The sequence below is a fragment of the Stegodyphus dumicola genome, chromosome 9, assembly GCF_044657685.1.
Source record: "Stegodyphus dumicola isolate Sdum_Otavi_A_Nest chromosome 9, ASM4465768v1".
Classification (NCBI taxonomy): domain Eukaryota; kingdom Metazoa; phylum Arthropoda; class Arachnida; order Araneae; family Eresidae; genus Stegodyphus; species Stegodyphus dumicola.
In genome coordinates, this window is record NC_140776.1 from 141,876,129 (window position 1) to 141,899,102 (window position 22,974).

The 22,974-nt window shown below is 31.5% G+C and overlaps 1 protein-coding gene across 1 annotated transcript in view; it reads right to left on the reverse strand.

The window, feature by feature from the left end:
* LOC118188883 (glutathione S-transferase 1-like) overlaps positions 1-20,746 on the reverse strand; it is a 28,129-nt gene extending 7,383 nt beyond the window's left edge. The window contains exons 1-3 of the mRNA XM_035359402.2: positions 20,589-20,746; positions 7,373-7,511; positions 912-1,004 (exon numbers count right to left, since the gene is read on the reverse strand). Of these exons, the coding sequence (XP_035215293.1) occupies positions 912-1,004; positions 7,373-7,508 (229 nt within the window). The 5' untranslated portion in view covers positions 7,509-7,511; positions 20,589-20,746. The remainder of the gene's footprint in view (positions 1-911; positions 1,005-7,372; positions 7,512-20,588) is intronic.
* Positions 20,747-22,974: the final 2,228 nt, after the last annotated feature.

The window sequence follows — 22,974 nt, forward strand, 5'->3', positions numbered from 1 at the left end:
TATTTAATCTAATTTGCAAGAATTTTTTTAAGAAAAACATTTCTTTCTTTAATAAACAAAATCTTCTGTTTTTTTGTATTAAATAATCATTCTAATTTTTTGGCAGTTTTGCCCTTCTAATTATTTACTTTTATTTCTACCGTGGAAAGAATCATAATAAGAAAAGAAAAACAATTTTGCCATTATTAAAACACTTGAAATGCAAACACAAGTTACTTTTTTTACAGTTTTACAATTAAAAACATGAGAGTTGTGCAAAATTTATCCAATATATATTAAAATTTAGAAGTAAAATTGTATACGAGCTAAATTCTAGAACGTGATGAAGTTTATTGTATAAATGGTTTTTAAGAATTTAAAGCCATTCGCTAACATTTGGCGGCTGTAGCAGAAAATATATTTTAACATGCATGTTTTCTATGAAAACTATTTAACTATGAAGTATGAAACAAATTATATTAGTTACTTAAATGTTTAAAATTTTCCAAGAAAATTACCTGCCACTGGAATATAAATTGGGAATTAAAAAACAAAAATATCATTTGAAAGCAGTTTATATGAATATTTGTCAAATGGAAAATGAAAATTATTCATTTCCTGATTTCTGTTTTATTTGCGCTTAGAAATATTTTCTGTTTTGATATTTGTGCTTCCCAGATATAGTATCAAAAGAACTAACCGAAATTTATTAACTATTATTAATAATATAACTTGGACAATTTCTTGGGAAATTATTTTATTTAACTTTTCTTGCTTAAGGTAGAATACTAAAATAAAATTGTATATTATTAAAGAAAACTCACATTTCTAAGCTAATTTAGTATTTAAAATTGTCTTAGCACTTTTCTGTGTTTCTCTTGACTTTCATTTATGTTATAAAGTTGATTTTGTAACGATTTATTAAGATTTACCTAATTCCCTTGCAAGGTACCTTGAAATACCTTGCTGTTGACTCACAATTTTCCCATCGACGTATAGAACAGGTAAAACTCCAAATGGAGACTCTGAAAATATAGGAGTTAAATTAGTACTTATTAAAAAAATTTAAAACAATATAATTACGTAGGAATTTTTCCCAATCACAGTGTTCTTAAAACGAAAATATAGTACTTCTTTGGGAATTAGTATCTCACAGCCTTTGCAAAATTAGAATAACATGTTTTGTAACAGCAGAAAACAAGTTGAAAAGCATACAATATATTTATTTAAAAAGGACTACTTTTCATATTTTTCTTATTCAATCGTACAGAACAATTCGATTAAATTAAGCTTAAAAACTTGATCTAAGTCTACAAAAGAATCCAATTTCATTTTAAATCTCTTTTTTCAACAATAACAAGGAAAACAGATTCATGCATTTTAGTACTGAAAAAAATTACTAATATAAAATGAGTAAGTAATTATCTCACAAGGAAGACTAAGGCAGCTGCAAAGAGAAAAAAATCACTAAAATAGGAGTGTTATGATTTGAACAGAGATATATCTGGATTTCATGAATCAGAGAAAATATTCAGTGCTAAAACTCATTTCCAGAATAATTTTTACGAAATTACTATTTTTGCCTTGTTAAGCAGTTTTTTAAAAAAAATGTATTTACCGTTTTGCTTAGTGTTGCGTAAGGAAAAAAAAATGGAATTATAAAATTATTTAGACAGAAGATAAATTTCAGTTTCTTTCCCTGTGCTTGCTTTGAAACAGTGCACAATTAGTGCTTACCTTTGAGCATTTAGAGGTAATATTTAGTTGTAATAAACAGCTAGTTCCAATCGTTAACCAAGAAATTTCCTTCATTGTGGAAAAGATCGATAGCTTTCCTAAGAGAGTTGACAGAACTGTTCATAAATGCTTAATAAGAAGTGATGATAAAATGCATCGACCAAGAGTGACTAATCTATCATGTTCAATGAAATGAAGGGAGGGACCTTTCGAGAATATGTAAACAGAGTAAACGATGTCAAGGATATAAAAAATTGAGTTAGGAACATCACATTAAGTTGCGCAAAATGGATTCATAGGATAGTAAACGTTCGAAGATTAAGGTGAACTTCTCTGATAATTCGTTCAAAAATTGTTTTTATCTTTGTAGATTAAATATTTAGGGCGAAGAGATTAGCTAGAAGCACTTGTTTTGCTCATAAGCAAAGAAATGTTAAATCGTTAAATCTTTTTAATTAGATACAAATTTTTAAATTTTGAATTTATTTTTGACTTTAAATAAAGAATTTAATGTTTTGTTGAGTTCCAAATTAAAGGTACATTATCTGAATACTAAAAATTAATATAAACCTTTCTTGGTGACCACCTTTGACAGTCATCAGTAAATCTGAGACCAGAAGTAAACACTAGAAAATCACTGATTGTCACTTCCTTTAAAGTGATTAACTCCTCAAAAGACAAAAAAAAGTCGTCTGGAACTCTCAGTGGTCACCTTATGAGGTTTCTCTCTCTCTCTCTCTCTATATATATATATATATATGCCCGTGTCTTAGGTAAGAAAAATGTAAAGCAAATTTCAATTTTAATTGGCAGAAATCTGTTCATATGCCATTTTAATTTAGCCATTTTCCTTTCTCTGCCTTAAAAATAGTACGGTCTTACATAACGCTGTTAACTTGGCTATGCTTTAGCCAATCATGAGGTTCTGAAATCCCAAATCTTTTGCAAATCGTAACCTTCTGACTTTCTCCCATGCCTTTCTTTTGAATGCGTAATACTTTTCTCTTGCTTTGCTTACTTCTTGTTAACGTGTTGTCGCTTTTCTCTCCATTTCGTCTATTCTATTCATCTTAAGATGTAGAAGAGGTACAAAAATACGATAAAGAATGGGTGGAAATTGCGTCCATAATGATATGGAAATAAGAATAGGTTCCTAAAGAGCTATTTTGTCTGGAAATAAAGTGTTTGAAATTGTCTCTACAAATGCATCTGAATCCAAATACGCAATCACGCATTCTACATGCCATTACAATCTATATTCATCGGCTATAACTGAAGTACATTCCTACTAAAAAAAGCAATAAAAGGAAAACACGGAATAAACTAAATCCAATTGGATCCAAGAGGTTTTTGTAGCATTATTACACCACATAGCAAACAATAAAACAAAGAAATACAAAACCACGTGCATTACGATCATCATATTGCAAAAGACCAAATGGGTCTGAAGAGTGTGCAATGGAAACATCACGCTAATAACGGGTATGATACCCCCTAGCTGAAATACATGCTTGATAATAGCGAGGCAAGTTGACAATATTATCGTTTATAGCTTGTTGTGACGGTTAGTTCCCATTCTTGTCGGAGCTATGCCGCCATGTCGGAGCTCGTTGAAGGTTCCTGGCGGCACAATTAAAGGACGCCCAAGAGGGTGTAGAATTTTGCCGTGATATCAGACGTCTGTGACGGAACCAACAGGAACAATAAAATAAAGACATACAAAACCATGTGCATTATGATCATCATATTGCAAAAGACGAAAATGGGTCGGAAGAGTGTGCAATGGAAACATCACGCTAATAACGGGTATGATATCACCTAGCAGATGAGACCGTTCATTGCTCTCGCAGCCCATTACAAGTAAGCCTCCTCCTCAGTAATAGTCTCTTTCAACGATGTTTGGCGCCCGATAGTTTACCCCTGGATCTCGCCATATCACTTCCCTTCTGGAATCTTTCTGGATGTTAAACCGGGACTCTTACGTAAAGAGTATATGGCCCCACTGCTCTGGCGTCCAATTACGATGTTCACGAGTCCAGTTAGACAGCTCTCTGACATGCGATGGAAAGAAAGGAACACAAACCATAAGTCATCAGGTATACAGTCCACCTTCATGTAGTGGACGGATACAGTTTGAAGGGATATCGGCCATCCTCCAGCAGCAAGGAGATGCGACGCCAGCTGTCTTGCTGTTAGTGATCTACGGCATCTTGCATATAGCAATAGGAGGCAATCGTATGCCGTTGTGGTAATCTTCTGGCGTCCAGATCTATGTCTTCTGCAGGGTTTTTTTATGCCTTTGGTAATGATTTCACATCCTGTTGATGACACTACGATGCACATTCAGCTCTCTTGCAACAGCGGATTGTCTTGCACCAGCTTGCAACATCCCAACAACACTCCAACGTATTTCATTGGGCAGATGGTGTCTTAGGTTCATGCTTTCCACTTGGCTATCTTGGATTACATGGAACTATTACTGCTTGCGAACTGATACATAGGTTTTGCATGATACATAGGTTTTGCATGTCATTGTGGTGTGATTGCGGGATTGCTTTTTATGCCAATTTTGTTTGCCTATCTGCCTTCGGCGATGCAACTTTACCTCTACGTTTTAATTCCCCTTTTTACATTCGTACCTTTTTTTTTACAGTTTGATGCGTAGTTTTTGAACACATGTACATTTGTATCTTCTCTGGCATCCTATGTTATCGCATATATGTATATATATATATATAAGTATTATTTTCAAATCTTTAACCATAATAATTTAGATACTTTTGACACGTAGATGCACAGGCACGGCAAATTCAGGAATTTTTATTTCTTGACAAAACAAATCTTTTGTTTTAGACAAACATTCTCGACAGAGGCACAGATATAATTGCACTAAGTGGGCCCATTCTTTAAAGAACTTTTATAGTTTTAATTCTTGAAGAAACAAAATGCAGCAATGGAGAGGAAGTGTGGAGGCCACATAATCAGAGAAGGGAATGCGTACGTTTTAAATGAAGATTTGGTTAAATCTGACCCAGTTCGATTTGTTTGGCTGTTTGAGATTTATTTCGAAAAATTTAAAGTTATTATTGACTAAAATGTTATGCAAGTGAATGCCCCATTTGCTTTATGTATGTGTCATGCATGAAGGATTAATTTCCCGCATGACGAAATTTAAGTATATTTATTATAAACAGTTACTAATTTTATAAAGGAAAAGGGAAATGAACAAAAATAAAATAAAATAATCTGCTAAGGGTTAAAGGCTGCCGCAAATTAAAATTTGAATTTTGATTTCTCCCTTTTCTTACTTTTTCTTACATATATATAGACGGATAGACAATTTTCTTATTTACACCAAGTACCACATTAAAATTGTTTTCTTATCACATGAATCAAACTCAAAATGTAGATATCGTTTATTTTATTGAAGCTTGCTTTGTGCCGTTTCACATTTACGAAAGACCTAGCTGATTGAACTTCCTCAGTTTACGGAAGAAACTCGAAGAAAATGAAGTGAAGCCCTTCAACTCGTATTTTATGCAAAGTTTGAAGAAAAATATGATTTTAAATATAAACGAACACACGTTTTAAGGCAGTTCCGACAGATACATGATTGCTTATGAAGAACTTCATGATAGATACAGCCTATCTGTCTAAACAACAAAGCATTTTGTCATATTTGAAGCCTTGCATATCAGCCGAATATGTTGAGACAATTAGACTTTTGATAGTGGGGCAGGCAGACACAGAATATATTGAGGAATGCATACACAATGACCTGAAGGACACAAATGTTAATCTCTTTTTCTCAGTACAAAACTTCACATCTCATGTAACCGAATCGCTGATGATTCACGTTTACATACTATCATCATTGACACACCAATAAGCCTTCCACAGTTTTAGTGCTTCGGATTCGGAAAATTAAACTTTATTTTACGTTGCTGTTTAAAACTTTGGAATTAATTTTACTGATGTCTAACAAAAAAGCGTTCACTGAAAAAGGACGGGACTGTTGCAGTTTCAACGGACGTGAACTACTTAGATTATCGATATGGTTCTAATGTTAATCCTTGATCTCTCTCTTTTTCCAGTTGCTTTGATTTAAAGAGATTCTAGTAAAGTGTAAAAAAAATAATAATTGTTTCTCAAATATAGTTTGTCAAACTATTGTCTGAGAAATAAAATTTCAAGGCTCTATGTATTTTTTATATGGTGCTGTTTTTCGAACGTTCGACAATGCTCAAAACCTTTTCGTATGAAAATTGGCTGTAGATGTTTTTTCGTTTTGCGGCATCTTGGTTTACAAAACCTCTTCTTTCACAATTTTTTGTAGTTTTTCGTTTTTTTTTTTGTGATGCATTGTTTATATAAATGTACATATTTTTATAAATGTTAATCATTTAAAATGAGAAAGTAAAGTACTTTCTGCTGTACTTTGACTCAAAGAAAATTTCTTTCAAAGGCTTATCAGAAGTAAGCTAGCATAGTGTTAGGAGAATTCGAAATTTTTGCATATGGAGCTCACTGCAACGTTCGCTGAAGAACTATAAAATTGGCGAGCTGAGACGAAATTCTGTGCCATTCCGAGATTTTCTCGCAGCATGCAACCGAGCCCCGGTTTGAGAGGATTTTGTTACACTGTTTCATATAGGTATTTTAAAGTTTTATTTTATTAATTACTTTTAGTGCTTCTAAAATTCTCAGCTTTGTTTTTCATTCTCAAGCTGAGCAGTTTTTTTAATATTAAATATAAAGTTGCTAGTTAATACAATTTGCGATCCTTTTACTTGAACTGATAGAGCACTTGTCATGCTCATTGATCACAACTTCGAGATTCGAAGAGTAAACCCTACTTCGGACTATAAAACGTGTTTGAAACACATATTGCATCCCATGGCTTCTTATGACTTCGAAAGATCACAGATTATTACTTTAGTAAATTAATAGCTCTCTATTTACTTTCCTGACTTTTTTTTAGATTTTTAAGCATACCTTTTTGGGGAGGGTATGAATTCGAGAATTTTACATATGTACTCAAGCACAGCAAAAAAGATCTGGAACACAGAAAAAATATTCTATGAAATTACTACTAAGCAATTTGTTTTCAATAAAGCACATGCAGCAGGTAATATATCTAAAATCACAGTCCAAAAGTACCGAACAAAACTAGAAAGTATTTTATTAAAAACTATTATAAATTTCCCCAGTTAATAATGGATAACTATCTGACATAAAGAAAGGATATAAACAGTAAAATAAGAAATTGATTCTGGAAACGAAACAAAATTAAATCAAAAACAAAATTTACAATGAATTGATAATTCTTTTGATTTTTTTCAAGGAGCAGCCATGTTCTTTAATATTATTTAACACTGTGTTACCTTAAATAGGCCGTACTATCAATTCAAATTTCACACAATCTTTATCCTAATCCTGTGTCATAATTAAATATGAAAAAAATATGACAAAAGAGTGAAGTAGCTTATTTAAATTAAGATTTCATTAAAAACATTTCCTCCTTCTGTCTGTTAACTGAGATTATATTCTGTTCTTTCTTTAAACTCTATCAGAATTGCTCTGTATAAGTTTAAAAAATAAAAAGTGGATTTTGTTAGCAATGGAAATGTATTTCACAGTTTTGTGAACAATTTACCTTCTTCTGCTTCGTAAATCCTGTCTGGGGAATCTACTTTTTCATCTTCGTACTCGATTTCTCTGTACTGAAGGATGAGCCTGGCTAATTCACCAGCTGTAGGATAACTATAATCGACTATCTTGTAATGAGGCATTGTCTATAAAGAAACATTTGTTGAAGAGTATAAAAAGAAATAATTTTATATTTATTGAGAAAAATTGAATTTCATGCATGCAAAGAATTTTTAATACTCTCTTTAGACTCATTGTCTAATTTTAAAACTAATTAATACTAAAAAAGTATTAAATTTTGCAACAGACAGAAGTCTTACAGAGAAACATCGCATAATGCTTTTAATTAAACTGTTAACTAATACTTGTTAAGCAGAATCTTGTTAAGAAAATGCAATATACAAAAGAAAGACTTATAATTATTCAAGAATCAGTGTAAATTTGGAATCGGTATTCATAATGTTCATGTTACAGTAAAAAGACAAGAAAGCTAATAAAAAAATGAAGTGTTAATTTAATAAGGTATTTCTCCCGCCTTCTCAGCATACTTTCGTGGTGTAGTGGTCAGCACGCTCGGCGCGTATTCGAGAGCTCCGTGGTTCCAGTGCTGGCGACAGCATTGCTTATAAATCATTACTCCTGCTTTCAAAATATCCTAATGTCTCTACAGTGGTGCCCGAACTAAAAGGGAGGTAGATGATGATATTCCACCACCAGGATTGGGAGATTGGGTTCCTTAATCCCCAATCGCCTTTTAAAAGGGTAGATTTCTCCCGCATTCTTAGCATGCCTTCGTGGTATAATGGTAGCACGCTAGGCGCGTAGTCGAGAGGTTCGTAGTTCGAGTCTCGGCGAGTGCATTCTTTCATGACCTCTGTTAAAAAAAAACGAAACAAAACTTAATGTCTCTATAAGTGTTTGATTAAACAGCGCTTGTACAAAAAATTAAGTAAATATGTCCAAATAGATTAAGAGGTTCAGCTTTTTCTAACCTTCTCTCTCGTTTTTATTGCAATTACTGCATAAAAGAAAATTTTACCTTCATTAAAGTCTCATTGAAGAAAGAGTTTAACAGATCTCTGTAATAAAATATATTAGCCTATAAATATAACCTATTGTTCAAAACTAACAGTATATTTAATGGAAAATCCAGGTTATATGTTAACGAACATCAATGCTTCAACAGTTTTTCTTCAATAAAATATCTGCACATTTCAATACCTCGTAGAAAAAGCTCTTTGAGGGGTTATTGTTTTCTGTTTTGATAAATCCAGCTCTTTGATAAACAGATATCTTTGTTGATAAAAGTTAGATATGAATTTTTTTTATCCTCGATGTTATTCAAATGTATTGAGCAATACAGCATAAATCAGTTATTTAAATAATTATTTCAGCTGGATTTTTTAATAACAGTTTGCAAAAAGCATTATTTTATACCATGAATGTCATAAATAAAATGGTTTTATAATACCTAAAAAATCGATTCAAAATCTATAATTTCTGTCAACCATCATCTGCATCTAAATAAAATATAATGGTTGTAATGCAGTTTGTTAGACTGAGGCAGATTGCAAACTTCTGTATATAATACTTCTTTTGTACACATTTCTTAATATTTCGATAATCTTCTGCTTATTTTACGTTTCAAAGAGGAATGCATAAATAACCCTCCGAACTATTAAAATTGAAATTCTATTCTAGTTCGATTACAATTTTCTTCAGTGCTAAGGATTTAATGCTAGAAACAGTAATTTTTTTTTTTTTTAAATTTCAGAAAAGAAAAGAAATAGCATTATGATTTTTTTAAATATTTTTAAACTTTTCTTACGCTTTTTCATTTCTTAAAGCTTAAAATAAACTTTTACCTTTTTTTTTAAGTGTTATTTTGTAGGGTTTATATTTACTTTAATTAACATTTATTTTAAGTTTAAGCTATCTTTCCTGTCAAGCCTTTACTTTCCTCTAGAATTGCCAATGCCAGAGTATGTAAATCGTAGTAGAGTGCGCAGTATATTCAAATTTTAGCAGAAGAAATTTGAGTTTAAATAGAAGGGAAACGAATTTGTAAGTGTGCTTCTTGAATCGTGAATGTGAAGGTTTCTAGGTAGAAATTTAAGAACCGCGCGTTTCGGCCTGTGTGCCCATCTCGGCAGTTCGCTGAATATTTCAACTGCTTAATCAGTAAGCTCGCTGAATCTCAGCTGTATTTTGGAACGCGGTTAAGTTAGTTACGATTTCAGAGCCTCGTAGGTAGTGATCTAGTTATTTATTCCTCCTGTCATTTAATTTTTAGTTTCACATTTCTGTTTTTGTTAAACCGCCGGGTCGGCGTAGTTTGTGAACGTCAAGTGAACGCAGCTGTTATTTCTAAAGTGGAATAAAAAAGGGCTTTAAACCCTTCTTACGTGTTTGTGTAACTTTACAGTTTATAGCAGTCACTACCACAGTTGCTGACAAGTTGGGGCCACGCAATACTACAATATAATGAACTGAAGTTTTCAGATGGCAGAAGTTTCAGCCTGGGAAGATGCGATGCAGTACAACCTAAAAACAACTTGCGCTAACTTCAAGTAACCTAACTAAATAGCAATAAATATATAAAATGATAACTGGCTTGTTTGACTATGGAACAGCAAGTAAAGACTATCTGCTTAAAGGAAAGAATGTTTTCTTCGAAGACTTTTCTGTGGAAAATTGATTAATATCTATCTTACATATGACGAAAAATCACGAAAATGCCGATGCAAACAACCCTTTGAACCCGGGTTAAACTTTTAGGTTTCAACGATTTTAACCACTCTGCTGGTGAATCTACAAAACGAGAAATGATATTTTGTCCCCCAAACGGCGGGCGCTATTTTTGTCTTTTTTCGACATTGGCCAATCCTAAGACCGTAAGTGGTATCCATTTTATAGTGGGCGGCCACCGTTACCTCCTATGAACGAACGGACAGTTACAACAATGCCTTCTCTGGGATTCGAACCCGGCTCTTTGGTATCGTAGTCGGCTCCCCTAACCACAATACCTGCTGGGCGGCAAACGAGAAATGACATCATTTCACTCGCTCAGGCTCACGCATTTCAAATCCAAGTTTCTTTCTATGCGACATGGAAAAAGAGGATACTACAGAGAAAGCTTTAGAATGTTTAATAACTGGAAGAACACAACATCTAATACGAAGATAAATTTCTTAGCAACAAATCAGTATGGCTTCAAACCAAATTGTAGCGCTATTAACATAACAGAAGCTATAACCAAGCAGCAAGACTGTAGCAATAAAGTAGAAAATAAACAGAGCGCAATCATAAGTAGGACTTGAAATATTCATTTCCTTCCTTATAATGGCCAGCACTTATGAATGCAATAGCTAAAGCTGGCTGTCCAAAAAGTATATATTGGCTCATTAAGGATTACTTCAAAGAAGGAAAAAGCATCTTAATTTAAAATAATGCAGTTGTATAAAGGATACAATCAACAGGTTCTCCGCAGTGGTTGTGCCTCAGTACAGACTCCTGAAAAATGGCGTTTAATGAAATTCTCAAAGCATCTTCCGTCGGTATCAAAATTTATACTTATGCAGATGACACAGATCTGATAGTGAGTGGACTCTTCAGACAGATTTTACAACGAAATGGTAATGAAACTCTTGAAATTTTCCACACAAGATGCCAAAAATAAAAGTTAATTATCTCGCAAGAAAAATCCAAAGCAATAATTTTTCATAGACCAGGATAAAAAATTAATAGTTGGCAGAGTATTACATAATCCATGCAGAATTGGTTACCAACTCAGAAGTTTAAGGCCTTTGAAGATATTAATTGCATTGTGCTTTTTAGGAAGCCGAAGCTCTTACCCATTGTACATAATAATACTTGCATACTTACTAATACATAATAATCTAACAATTTAAAACTGACACATAAAAGCCATTGCAGGCCCTCGTCATTTGCGACTATAAAAGCGTGCGTGTCGTCAGTCAGCGCAAAGCGGTATTTTTTCTATTTCATCTGAGACTATAGTTTAAACGGTCTTCATTCGCGCGCTTTTCAGTAAACAAACATGCTAATGGAGGGGGAAAAAATAGGCGACACAAATCGTCTGCTTCAGCTGTCGTTCCTACGGTTATGAGGCAAGTAAGGCGGCGAAAGATAACCTTGAATTTACTATTTAAATTAAAAGATTAAAGACGTGAATACTAATTCCGATTAAAAAGAACTAAGTGTAAACTACTATTATTTCCATTCGTGATTATTAAATTTTTTCGTTCTTTTCAGCTTTTCCGAACTTTAATTGAAGACCTTTAATTTTTTAAAGACATTTACTTAGCACAAAAGTCATGGCTCAGTCTTTCTGTTGAAATACATATCTTCCTCTAAAATACGTATTTGTTGTTAAGAAGAATCATTTTCTCAACATAATATGATCTTCTAAAGAATGGTTTCTGAATGTCCTGATTTTCGAAAAAATGAGGGTTAGAGGCTGGAAAAGAAGGGGGGAGGAAGGAGAGATAAAAGAAAAAAAATATAAAGGTGCTGTTCGATATCCTACTAACATAAATGAGGGGGGGGGAGTTTAGAACTAGGAATGTTTCAGTTAGACTTGAAAAACTGCTGGAAAAAAAATTTAAAAACTTACAAGGGGTAAAATGGTAAAATAAAGTTTAAACTGAAGATATTATTCGTTCGCTATAGCTGTATAAAATGACATTAAGGGCGCTATAAGTTGTATAAGACCAAGATGTTCGTTCATTACATCCGGAGGTTTGTAATTTAAATGTGCAAAATACTTTCAAAATCCTAGAATTAAACTCTAGCAAATTTTTAAAATAGATCTTTTGAACCGTTTTAAATCACTATAAATCGTGTTTAAAGAATTATTTAACGTCTCTTTCCTTATATAATTGTAAATCGAGGAAAAAAAAAATCTGAAATGTTTCAGATTTTAAATTACGTCCAAAGGGGCGATTTTTAACATTTTGTGTGTTACCTTTCTTTATTAAATATCATGTTCCTCGCACTTAAACCATAAGTTCCAGTGCAACAGCAATATCGCAAAATAGTTTTAAAACGAGCATATCTTTAGAATTTCCGATACAGAGACTCACGCGCTGGAGATAAAAATGTTTTTTTCTGCACAACGTTGCCATTGCTCGCTTTGAAATCCTTGAGTTTGTTAATCAAAAATTCGTCAAAGTTTTAAAAAATAGGAAATCGATCATAAAACAAATTTCAAATTTCAAATTTGGTCTTCCACATGCTCATATTCGTTGGAGGATTACGTTATTCAAAATTCGATGACTCTATGTACCGTTGTTTTATCACAATACGAGAAATATACATACATTTATGAAGATTTTTCATTATTTAATTTCTTCAAATATAATGCAGGACTCTAACATTTTGTGGCAACAGTTTGAAAAGTGAACCGACATTTATGAGTCCGACGCAAAATGCCAAAACGAAACTAATAGTCCTTCGGGATTCAAATCCCTTTGGACTAAAAAGAGCTGTCTGTGTGTAAGGGGGGAATGAATATATTTCGCATAGAAATTTATGAAATTCACAAGAAATTCAGTTCTAAAAACTATGATACACACTCATGTGAAAATACTTATTCTGCCTCATTGCAATTTTGCTAACATTTATCAAAGACCTAATTTGAACTTCTTTATGTGTGGAATTTTTATTCTTTTTACAGGCGAATTTTTTAATTTCTTCCTTGCTCTTTTTTAACACAACATATGTGAACAACATGATGAGTTTTGCCACCGATACAGTAATTCATTGTTTTCTCTATCGTGTTATCGATATTTACTACTTCACGAATTATCTCATACTTGCAGAAGTCAGAACGTAGTATTGACAAAAGAACTGATAATTGTGAGAGGGGCGTTTCGATGATTCTAAGAATCGCATTGGCTCTTAATGACAGTTACATTGAGAAACTTTAAGAAGACAGAAAATAATGTTGCAAAATTAGTTAACAGCTATCAAATAAAATGACCCATGATTGTTTATGTAAATACAAAATTACATATTCTAATATCTGCCTCTTTTCACGGTTTCCCAAATCTAAGTAAATGAAAATTTCTAAGTGAGTATTAATTGACAACTTTTTTTTAAATTATAAATAAGTTATAAATAAGTTAATTAGTTAATTAGTTATAAATAAGTTTTTTAAATTATAAATAAGTTATAAATAAGTTAATTAGTTATAAATAAGTTTTTTAAATTATAAATAAGTTATTGACAGCTAGGTGGAAAGACTTTAATACCTTTCAATATAAAAAAGGCAATGAATGGAAGTTTTTTGCTACGTAATAAGCTATATTATTTCAACTAAGCTATAACAATAGTTAATCACGAAATTGAAAAGAAGTCTGCGTATATTAATCTTACAAAAGATAATTACGTATAAACTTGCAAATCCTTATTCAAAATTAACATTCAGCACATTTCTACGTAACAGAGTTCTGTTCCAGAACTGAAGCGTTCGTTAAACGTAAAAAAGTTCGTGCCGAAGTTTTCAGAGAGAAATAACAACCTAGTAATTACGAGAAAATGCATTTTATTCAGCAAAATAGTCTTCTTCATCTTCCATTACAAGTTCCCAAAGAGTTATATTAAGCTTTGGAGTTCCCAAAGAACTATGAACTTTTACAAATGCGGTATTATTAAGTTTAATAATACCGCATTTGTAAAAGTTCTTGTCCCTAGAGCCAAGATGTCCTGTAGCCTGCGTGACATCTTGTCGGTTTCGGAAGTGTTGCTCACACAGACGATTATAAATGTACAAAACCAGATAGTATTCAGATGGAGCGAAGTCCGAAGAGCAAGAAGGATGAGCTAAAATTCCCCCCCCCAAAAAAAAACACGCGTATTGATCACCTCCTTCATTGCTCTTGCCGTATGAAGTCTGGCGTTCTGTTGAAGAACTCCTTTCCTATTGACTATTGCTTGTTGCTTCCAACGAAGTATAGCTGCATCCTTTCGCAGCTATGACGAGTACACCTGGGCTGTGATCATTTTGCCACTTTTTAACAATTCAAAGTACACAGTACCAGTACTGATCAATTAAACACAAATCAGTACCTTGTATTAATGAACGCTTAGATTTTGGGGCAAATGCCACAGAACCAAGGGGCAACAAATAATGTTTTCTTTTGCGGTTGCTATATACGACCCATTTATCGTCACATGTCTGTCAATATCCGATCCAAGAATGAGGTTTTGTAGCGGTGTGGACGCAATGAAGAACAAATGGTGAGCCGAAGGAGTTTGGTTTCTGCAATCGATACGTGAAGAACTCACTTACTGAGCTTCCACTTCTTTTAAGGTTGTGCACACAGTCGAATGATTTTTCTCAGACATCCGAAAACCTTATACATGTTTGATTCATGTTCCTTGCATGTTTGACTGGATTTCTGATGACGAAGCCTACATAATGTAGTCGCTTCCAGTGATAACAACAAGATTGGCACCATCTTTCTGATTTATGCATCGATCTAGGCACTTCAACTATGCATAGAAGTTAATCAGAAGGAAAAATAAAGCTTGAACACTACTTGATTTCGCCAACAAAATATCCTGACAAACTATTAGTTAACAGACGGCAAAGGACTCTTCCAAAAACCGTGGTACAATTATTACCCCTATATTAAGCGAGTAGATAACAGCTATCCCCTAACGATGTTTGTCCCAAGTTTATAACACTGTGTGTTGATATTCGGAGTCGCGTCTTTCACTAGTTGAACGTTAATTGAGGCTGCTGTAGAACAAAAATTATTTTCCTTATTCCAGATATGTTTTAATAGGCGGGCGACACCTTTCATCCAAGTACTAATTGTGCTATACAAACTTTTCGCGTCTAACGCGGATTAAAGGTGAGCTACACTATATATATATAATTGAAGAATAAAAACAGAATCTCAAGTTGAGAAAGTTATTATAGCATTTATAAAGAAAGAGACTTACATAAAAATAATACTGGCAGAAAGTAATAAATGTTAGTTAATCTTTGATGGTCATCAACTAGCTCAGTTCCCATTCCAGTTAGCACTGCAGTGGACGCAAACGAACATAGCTCGCATTGAAAATTTACACCTGATAGATATCACACGTACTTGGGGGAAAAAAGAACTGCTTAACCTCGGAACTTCCGAAGGGTTAACAGAGCTTAAAAATTAAATCCAGATTTTCATACAAAAATTCAGAATTGTAACTTCTCAATATTAACCAATATGGGAAGGTAGAAATTTTAAAAAATTAATAGAAAAATTAAAAAAACTCCAAATTAAAATAAATAAAATTGATTAATTATACACACACACACACACACACAAAAAAAAAAAAAAAAAAAAAAGGCTAAAATAGAATTATTAGCATTTCTGATAGTTTTTGAAAACTGTTTTCAATTATAGTTCTGGGTTCACTTGTGTTATTTTGTGCAGTAATATTTACTTTGCTTATTATTTTTTTTTCATTATATTGTTATTTATCTGTTTTAGCTTATTGACTGGATTCATCAGCCGTATTGATGTTAATAGGCATAATGTTTTTATTTTCTTAGTAAGATTATTCAGTTTTCTTATTTATTAGACAGACTTAAAAAAAATAAGGAGAAATTGTAATACGGAGTTTTAGATTACAAGAACTTTTGTTACGGTGATATAGTAAAAATATATGAAAATTAAGTATCTTTATGAGCTCCGTTCAAATAACTGAAAATAAATTAGGCATCCGATTAGATCAAACTTATTTAATATAATTAAATAAATTATTTGGGATTTGCGCGTAACGTAACCTTCCAAAGATATCTTTAGGTTTCAAACATTTTTTTTAAAAGAAACTTTTTACATTAAAAACAATCATAATTTAGAAGATCTAGATTCAAATTATCTTTTGTAAAAACCTAAAATTCTAAATTTTAAATTAAATTAAATTTAATAGCATTCTTTTCTTATTGGTAAAAATTTATGATATATAATTAAAAGAATTTTTCCACCACAACTTTTCATATTAAAGACATTTCTGTCTGCTGGTCATAAAAATATTTGGTAGAAGAAGAAATACAATTTTTTGATTGCAACTTCATTCATTTATATAAAAAAAATAAATTCCATGTAGTTTCAATAAATGATGCAACATGGCAAAAAAGAAATATATTTAAAAGTCTTTCCTATTTGATTTATTTCTTAAACCAGAATCAGGGTTCGTTAAACATCCAAGAGATAACAACTGGACAGTTTTTTTATTACTCACCTGTACAGTAAGGTAATTTATAACTCATTTTTAAAAATAAATTACACGTCTTTAATTTTATTTTAGATAATTTATACCTTACAAAACGTCTTCGGTATACACACTGAAATATGTTACGCCTCTATGTTTTTTCCTTTCAAACTCTTTAAAAAATACGAACTTGCTTTAAGTATGAAAGGGTCTTATATTCATTGTTGTCTTATATTCATTCCGGGTTCGAATTTCAGAGACGGCATGGATGTTTGTAAATGTATAGTGTTTGTGCGGCATTTGAGTACTCTAAATATGCGCCGAGCCGAAAATCCTCTCAAAAGCATGGTGGCAGGGAAAGAGGGGTGGGAGATCTTCGGACCCGTCCCTCCCTCCATCGAAATTAGGGGTGAACCTGAGCAAAAATATATGTCACTTGTATAGTGCTCAAGGTTCTTGCCAACGACAGGTGCAATCTTGCATACTTAGCCACGATGAATTTTGTGGGCTTGGGTTGATGTCACTGTCAGACAACTGAGATCAGTCACAATAACACATTCATTGTATTATATTTAGAGTTGCCTTTCAATTTTTATATCGATAAAAAAGGCATAAGGAATCATTAATGCTGGCGCAATCGTGTCACGTATGTTTGCTATCTTCGTAGTTATTGTAGAAATTAGTATATAAATACATCAGAGTATATTTCTATATTTTATGTAAATAGATTTTTAAATAGAGACAACATAGTATAATTAAATTGCGTCTGATTCTAGGAGTATCTTGAAAACGTTTTAAATTATCTGAATTGAAAAAAACAAATGTTTTCTGGTTTCAAGTTGAATTTTCCTCCTTTCACATGCCTTTTAATATATAGACCGATAATTCCATTCTCTGATTGGCTTAAAAATAAGATTATTCTCTAACAATCGAAAGGAAATTTTGCACTTTATACAAAGACATCTTCAGAAAAATATTTTGATCTATCCAATTCGTTTATTAAATCAATCAAAGAAAAGCGCATAAGGGATATTTTTGATATATATCGAAAGGAATCTTTTGGAGTTTTTCGGAAATTTATTTCTAAAGCATTAACTTAATCTTTTATGCTACATATATCGATATATAAAAATAGAAAAATAATAGACGTCTGTTATATATACATATTAATTATACATTTCTCAATTTTGCAATTCAAATGCTTGTTGAAATTAGGCATCAATATTAACAAAACCAAGCTTAACAAAATAGCCTCATATCATTTAAGGCAGCTCTAGTACTGAGGCGGTATCGCTAACATCTTTACATAAGGAAACAGAATCAAGTATGATTCGTTAAAATGTTACAAAACAAATCAGATTCGGAGCAGAAAAGGGCTGCAAAATATTCGCTAGCTTTTGGTTAGAATGATAGGACTGATGGATTATTTATGCAAAGTGAGCAAGGGCAATCTGCCTAAAGGTGGGGGGAGGTTCGTGAAATACTTTCTAAAGAAAACTGACGCATATTCAGGTTCTAACTAAGAGTTGAAACCTACAGTTCAGGTCTGTAATGTATAATAAGAATTATAATTATTTTTAAATAGGTATGATCTCTTAAAAGCTTTCATCAGTAAAATTTCGGAATTTCATAATGAAAATATTCGGAAATGAATAAAATTTCTGTAAATATAAGTATATTGCAGATAACCTTGTGAAGCTTGTACAGTAATAATACAAACACAGTGTAAAGTTAAATAAAAATAATCTTAAATTTTTTATAAGTAAACTGGTGACGAATTAAAATTATTTATAATTTTTATAACAACGGAAAGAAGAAAGCAAATGCGAGCTAAATAGAATTTAAGTAGCAGTTTCTGTTTCAACAGTGTTTGCATTATACTAAATGTAGGCTAGTATATAACATGTATCTGGAAAGTTCAGAGAAAATAACTCCAATAATGTTAGTTTAATTTGCCATTAATGATATCTGTTTTTATTGAGTCTTTCTTCTAATAAATTGGCACAAGTTTAAAAACTGAAGTACATTAAAGAAAAAAATAACACATATATTTTTGTTACTTATAAATAGGCAAAATGTATCACCATTATGTTAAGTTTAATAATCCGTATTGTTACAAAGAAAGTTTAAATTAGATACTGACTAGCAGAAGGTACGTAGAAATGAGCAATATAAAAGAAGCAAAAATACATTGCATTACTTCTTTGTCGGGATTATGATTGGCATAAAAAAATTAGGACCACATTAACTGTTGATTAAGATTTCATGATTTCCACTTATATGAAGAGTATTTTCACATTAGGATCTTTATTTTCAAAGAGGCTGATAATTCAACAAGCGGATACTGGAATAAATATCCTCGAAATGCATTGGATAAAAATTTCGAAAATAAGTTTAATTGCTTAATTATGTACTTCTTTAGATATAAGAAATAGTTAATGTTATGTCATCGATTAAAGTAAACTGTTTGTAACTGTACTAAATCGTAGAAGTTTCGAGCTCTGAAGTTTGTAATATATTTTAATGTAAATCTTGCAAAATATGTTTTTTTTTTTTTTTTTTTTTTTTCGGTTTTACAATATTTGGTAATTTAAATCTGTGTTTAAGGCCTGTCAAAATTAAAGAAAGTAGCTATGAATGTATAAGAGTGAAACTGTAATCTTATGTATTTTAATCATACAGTTTTAGATTTAATTAAGTACTGATATGAAGATAGGAACAATTGGTGGAAATGAAAATTGTAAAATTAAATAGTAAACAGTAATGATATGGAATAATATAATTAATAACAAACAGTAATAAAATGATTTAATAAACTATATACTATATCACGGTTATTTTAAACCTCGATATAGTATTTTATTATTCATAAGTGATTGAATTTAAGTGTTTTCGTGAATTTTGATTATTCATAACTGATTGAATTTAAGTGGTATAAGTGAATTTTGATTATTCATAACTGATTGAATTTAAGTGGTATAAGTGAATTTTGATTATTCATAAGTGATTGAATAAGGGATTGAATTGATATAGTATTTTGATTATTTTATTATTCATAAGCGTTGCAAAGTTTGTGTTTTAAATAGAATTAAAAAGGACATTTTAATGCCTAAGCTTCTTGTTGTTTATTTTTTATTATATATAAATGGGGAATATAATACGATACGCATGAATACCCAAAATAAGTAAATAACTAAATAAGGACATATTAATGCAGTTTAGGAATATTAATTTGTGTTTTGAAATATAAGATCTTGTTATGAAAATTTCATAGAAATTTCAGTCTTCATAGATATTCTTCAGTTTTACGTAAAAATAGGAAATTCAATGCATTATTCTAAACTGTCAAGAAAAAATAAAATTTTGAAATGATAAATCTAATTTAGAAATATCAGCTATGTGAAGAATATGAGATAAAGGTAACACAGATATGAGGATAATGAGAAATAACTCAGGACACACTAATACCAAACATTATATACTAACATCAAATTTACGTTTAGATTATTATTATCAAAAGAATTTTCCCTTCGAACACTGTTCAGTCTCAATTAGATAATGGTTTTTTAGAAACTATCAGTAATTAGAAGCAACACCTTTCGAAATGTTTCATTAGAATCTAAAGATGACATTCACTTGACCAAGACATTCAAAATATTCAAATTATTTTGTTTTGAAAGCTACCCTTTCCACATATTATGATTACAGAAATAGGAAATCGATAATTTTAACAGATGTATCTAAAGTTTATAATTTTAATGCATCCTCAAACCACTCTTTTTTTCGAGTACTTAATTAAATCCTTTTTTTTTTCATATGACGTATCAAAAATACGAAACATAGAAAAGACAAAGAAAACATTTCGTTTTACGATGAACAAATTCCTTATCTTAAACATAATAACGAAACTAGGACCTCAAAATCAGATGCAGTTACAATTTACTTACTGAAGTTAGGCGTTAGTTCAATAAAGAAAAGTGGTAATTATTTACCTTTTGCAAGCAATATCAATTGCTACTTTGAAAGGAAGCTGAGTTCCTGAAGGTGCTCTTGCCGAGGAGCTTTAGCTTAATAAATTATTATCGGTCTTGCGCATGTACTCATGTGACCTACCTGTGGCAGATACATTCTAGGGCAAAGTTTTCTGATAATTCGGATCTGATAGATTAAACGTAATCATTCGGAATGCCTACTAAGTTTGCTTTCCTTTTTTTTGCTTCAACCTTAAACACGAGCGAGTACTATATTAGGTACAATGTTCATATGAATAAAAAAGAATATCGATTTTGTTCTAAAAATCTCTCTAAAAATATACATGACTAATAAGCACATTTTTGAATTGCATTATTCAGATAAAGCATAAAGATCAGTTCCAAATATAACTTTCATTTTTTAAGCGTTGAAAACAAAATAGATAACTGATATTCAACGTTGCTCTGATTCACTATTTTATTGATTTATAATAATAAGAGTTCAAATAGAAGGCAATTAGCATAAAATTTGATTACAGAGCACTCTATATAGCAATTGTGTAGCTTGGTCTTCAAATTTGTGAGTAAATTCTCTGTTAAATGCAGATGAATATTTAGGAGAATCAAATGCAGTATTTCAGAATTAATTTTCTTATTCATATTTTACTTAAAGTAAATTTTATTTCACTATTAGTCAAAGTGTAAAATATTTTTTTTTCCGTTAGAGTAAACATTAGTGAAAACCGGCAATTCGACACATAACGTTTCGATCCATCCGATAATCCGTCACACGTGCTCCTTGCGTACGTGCCGTTAGAGGACGCCACAAGCGTTTTATTAGGAATATTGATTCAATGATGAACTTGGAATTACTGAATACAATTCAATATTGTTATAATGAATCCACAAGCCGCACTTTCAGAAAACGAAATTATTGAATAAATTGTAGGTAACGAAAGTGAGACATTTATGGGAGATTTAAGGGATTTTATCGTAATTTAAAATTTGTTCCACAGAAGTTCCACGAGTTCCGAAAAAGGGTAAATATAAGTAAAGAGTTAACAAGGAAAACATTAAACTTGCAGCTAAAATATTAAATACGTTAGTAAAATATGCATAAGATTATCAAACACTATAGCACTGGATAAGCCGCCCAAACAGTAGGATAGTGAAGCCTGACTGCGATACCAAAGGGCCCAGGTTCGAATGTTGGAGAAGCCATGGATGTAAAATTGTTTCACCCTTCGTAGGAGGTAACGATGGAAACAATAAAATGGCCACCACTTATGGCCCAGGAGTGGCCAGTACCGTTATAGGCAAGTGCCAGCCATTGGGGAAAATAAATAGGCACTGGACAACTAAATGAATTTGCTTATTCTTTCTAGTGCCCCAAGAAGGGGGATAAGAAAGTTGAATTTATCAGGCTGGGGAGCATTTGATTTCTGTTTGAGGAAGTTTCATGATCCCCCCCCCCTAAAAAACAGATTCCGGAACATAAATCGATTAAGAATACTAAATTATGTATATTTTATCGCTCATTTGTTAGTATGTGATCAATAATTGAGTAACTTTTAGAATTACTATACATACAGTTTCTTTTATGTTTTACTCTTACAATATAAAAATTTACCTTTGAAAAATAATTTTTGTAAGGCATATAGTCCAATTATTCGGCATTACTCTTGTAGTCTCATAATCTGGAATATTTGATAATACTTAATACTGAGTCCCAATCGAGCCGGATTTTTAGAATAATAGTGTACTCTGATATTCAATAAAATTAAGACATAATTATTTATTAAATAAGAAAATTTATTTCAGTGTCATATTGAAATTAAACAATATTCAAAATGATTTTGTGCTGGACATTCTGTTTTGTTATTGCACACATTTTCTAATGAGATTAATTGCTGAATGGTTAACTTTTCATTTTGAATTTTTATATAGAAAATTAAAATAGTAGTGTAAGTTTTTATGATAGTGAATCAATGCTTAATTTTAAAAACAAAGTTCATGGATACAGATATATTTTGACAAAAATTCTACAAGAATTCCTTTAATTTATAATAAGTATCCCTAACAGTGTTGCGAGATCGTGCTATTTTTCGGAAATTTGCAATTTTTGACAAACTTGTGCTACTACAGTTTAGTATTTGCGATTTTGCGAAATTTTTTGCGACATCCATCATTTTCTTATGCTAGATTTTACGACTTCAAAGATTTTTTTTAATATATCGTAAAATACTTTGATGTTAAAATAATGTATCAACTAAAAATAATTTATATAAAAAAATCTGATGTGTACACCACATGACTTCTTTGTACGGAATATTAAATTATGCCCATTTTTTCTTGCATTTCATTTAAACTTATTGGCTTAAACTACAATAGAATAAATGCACTCTTT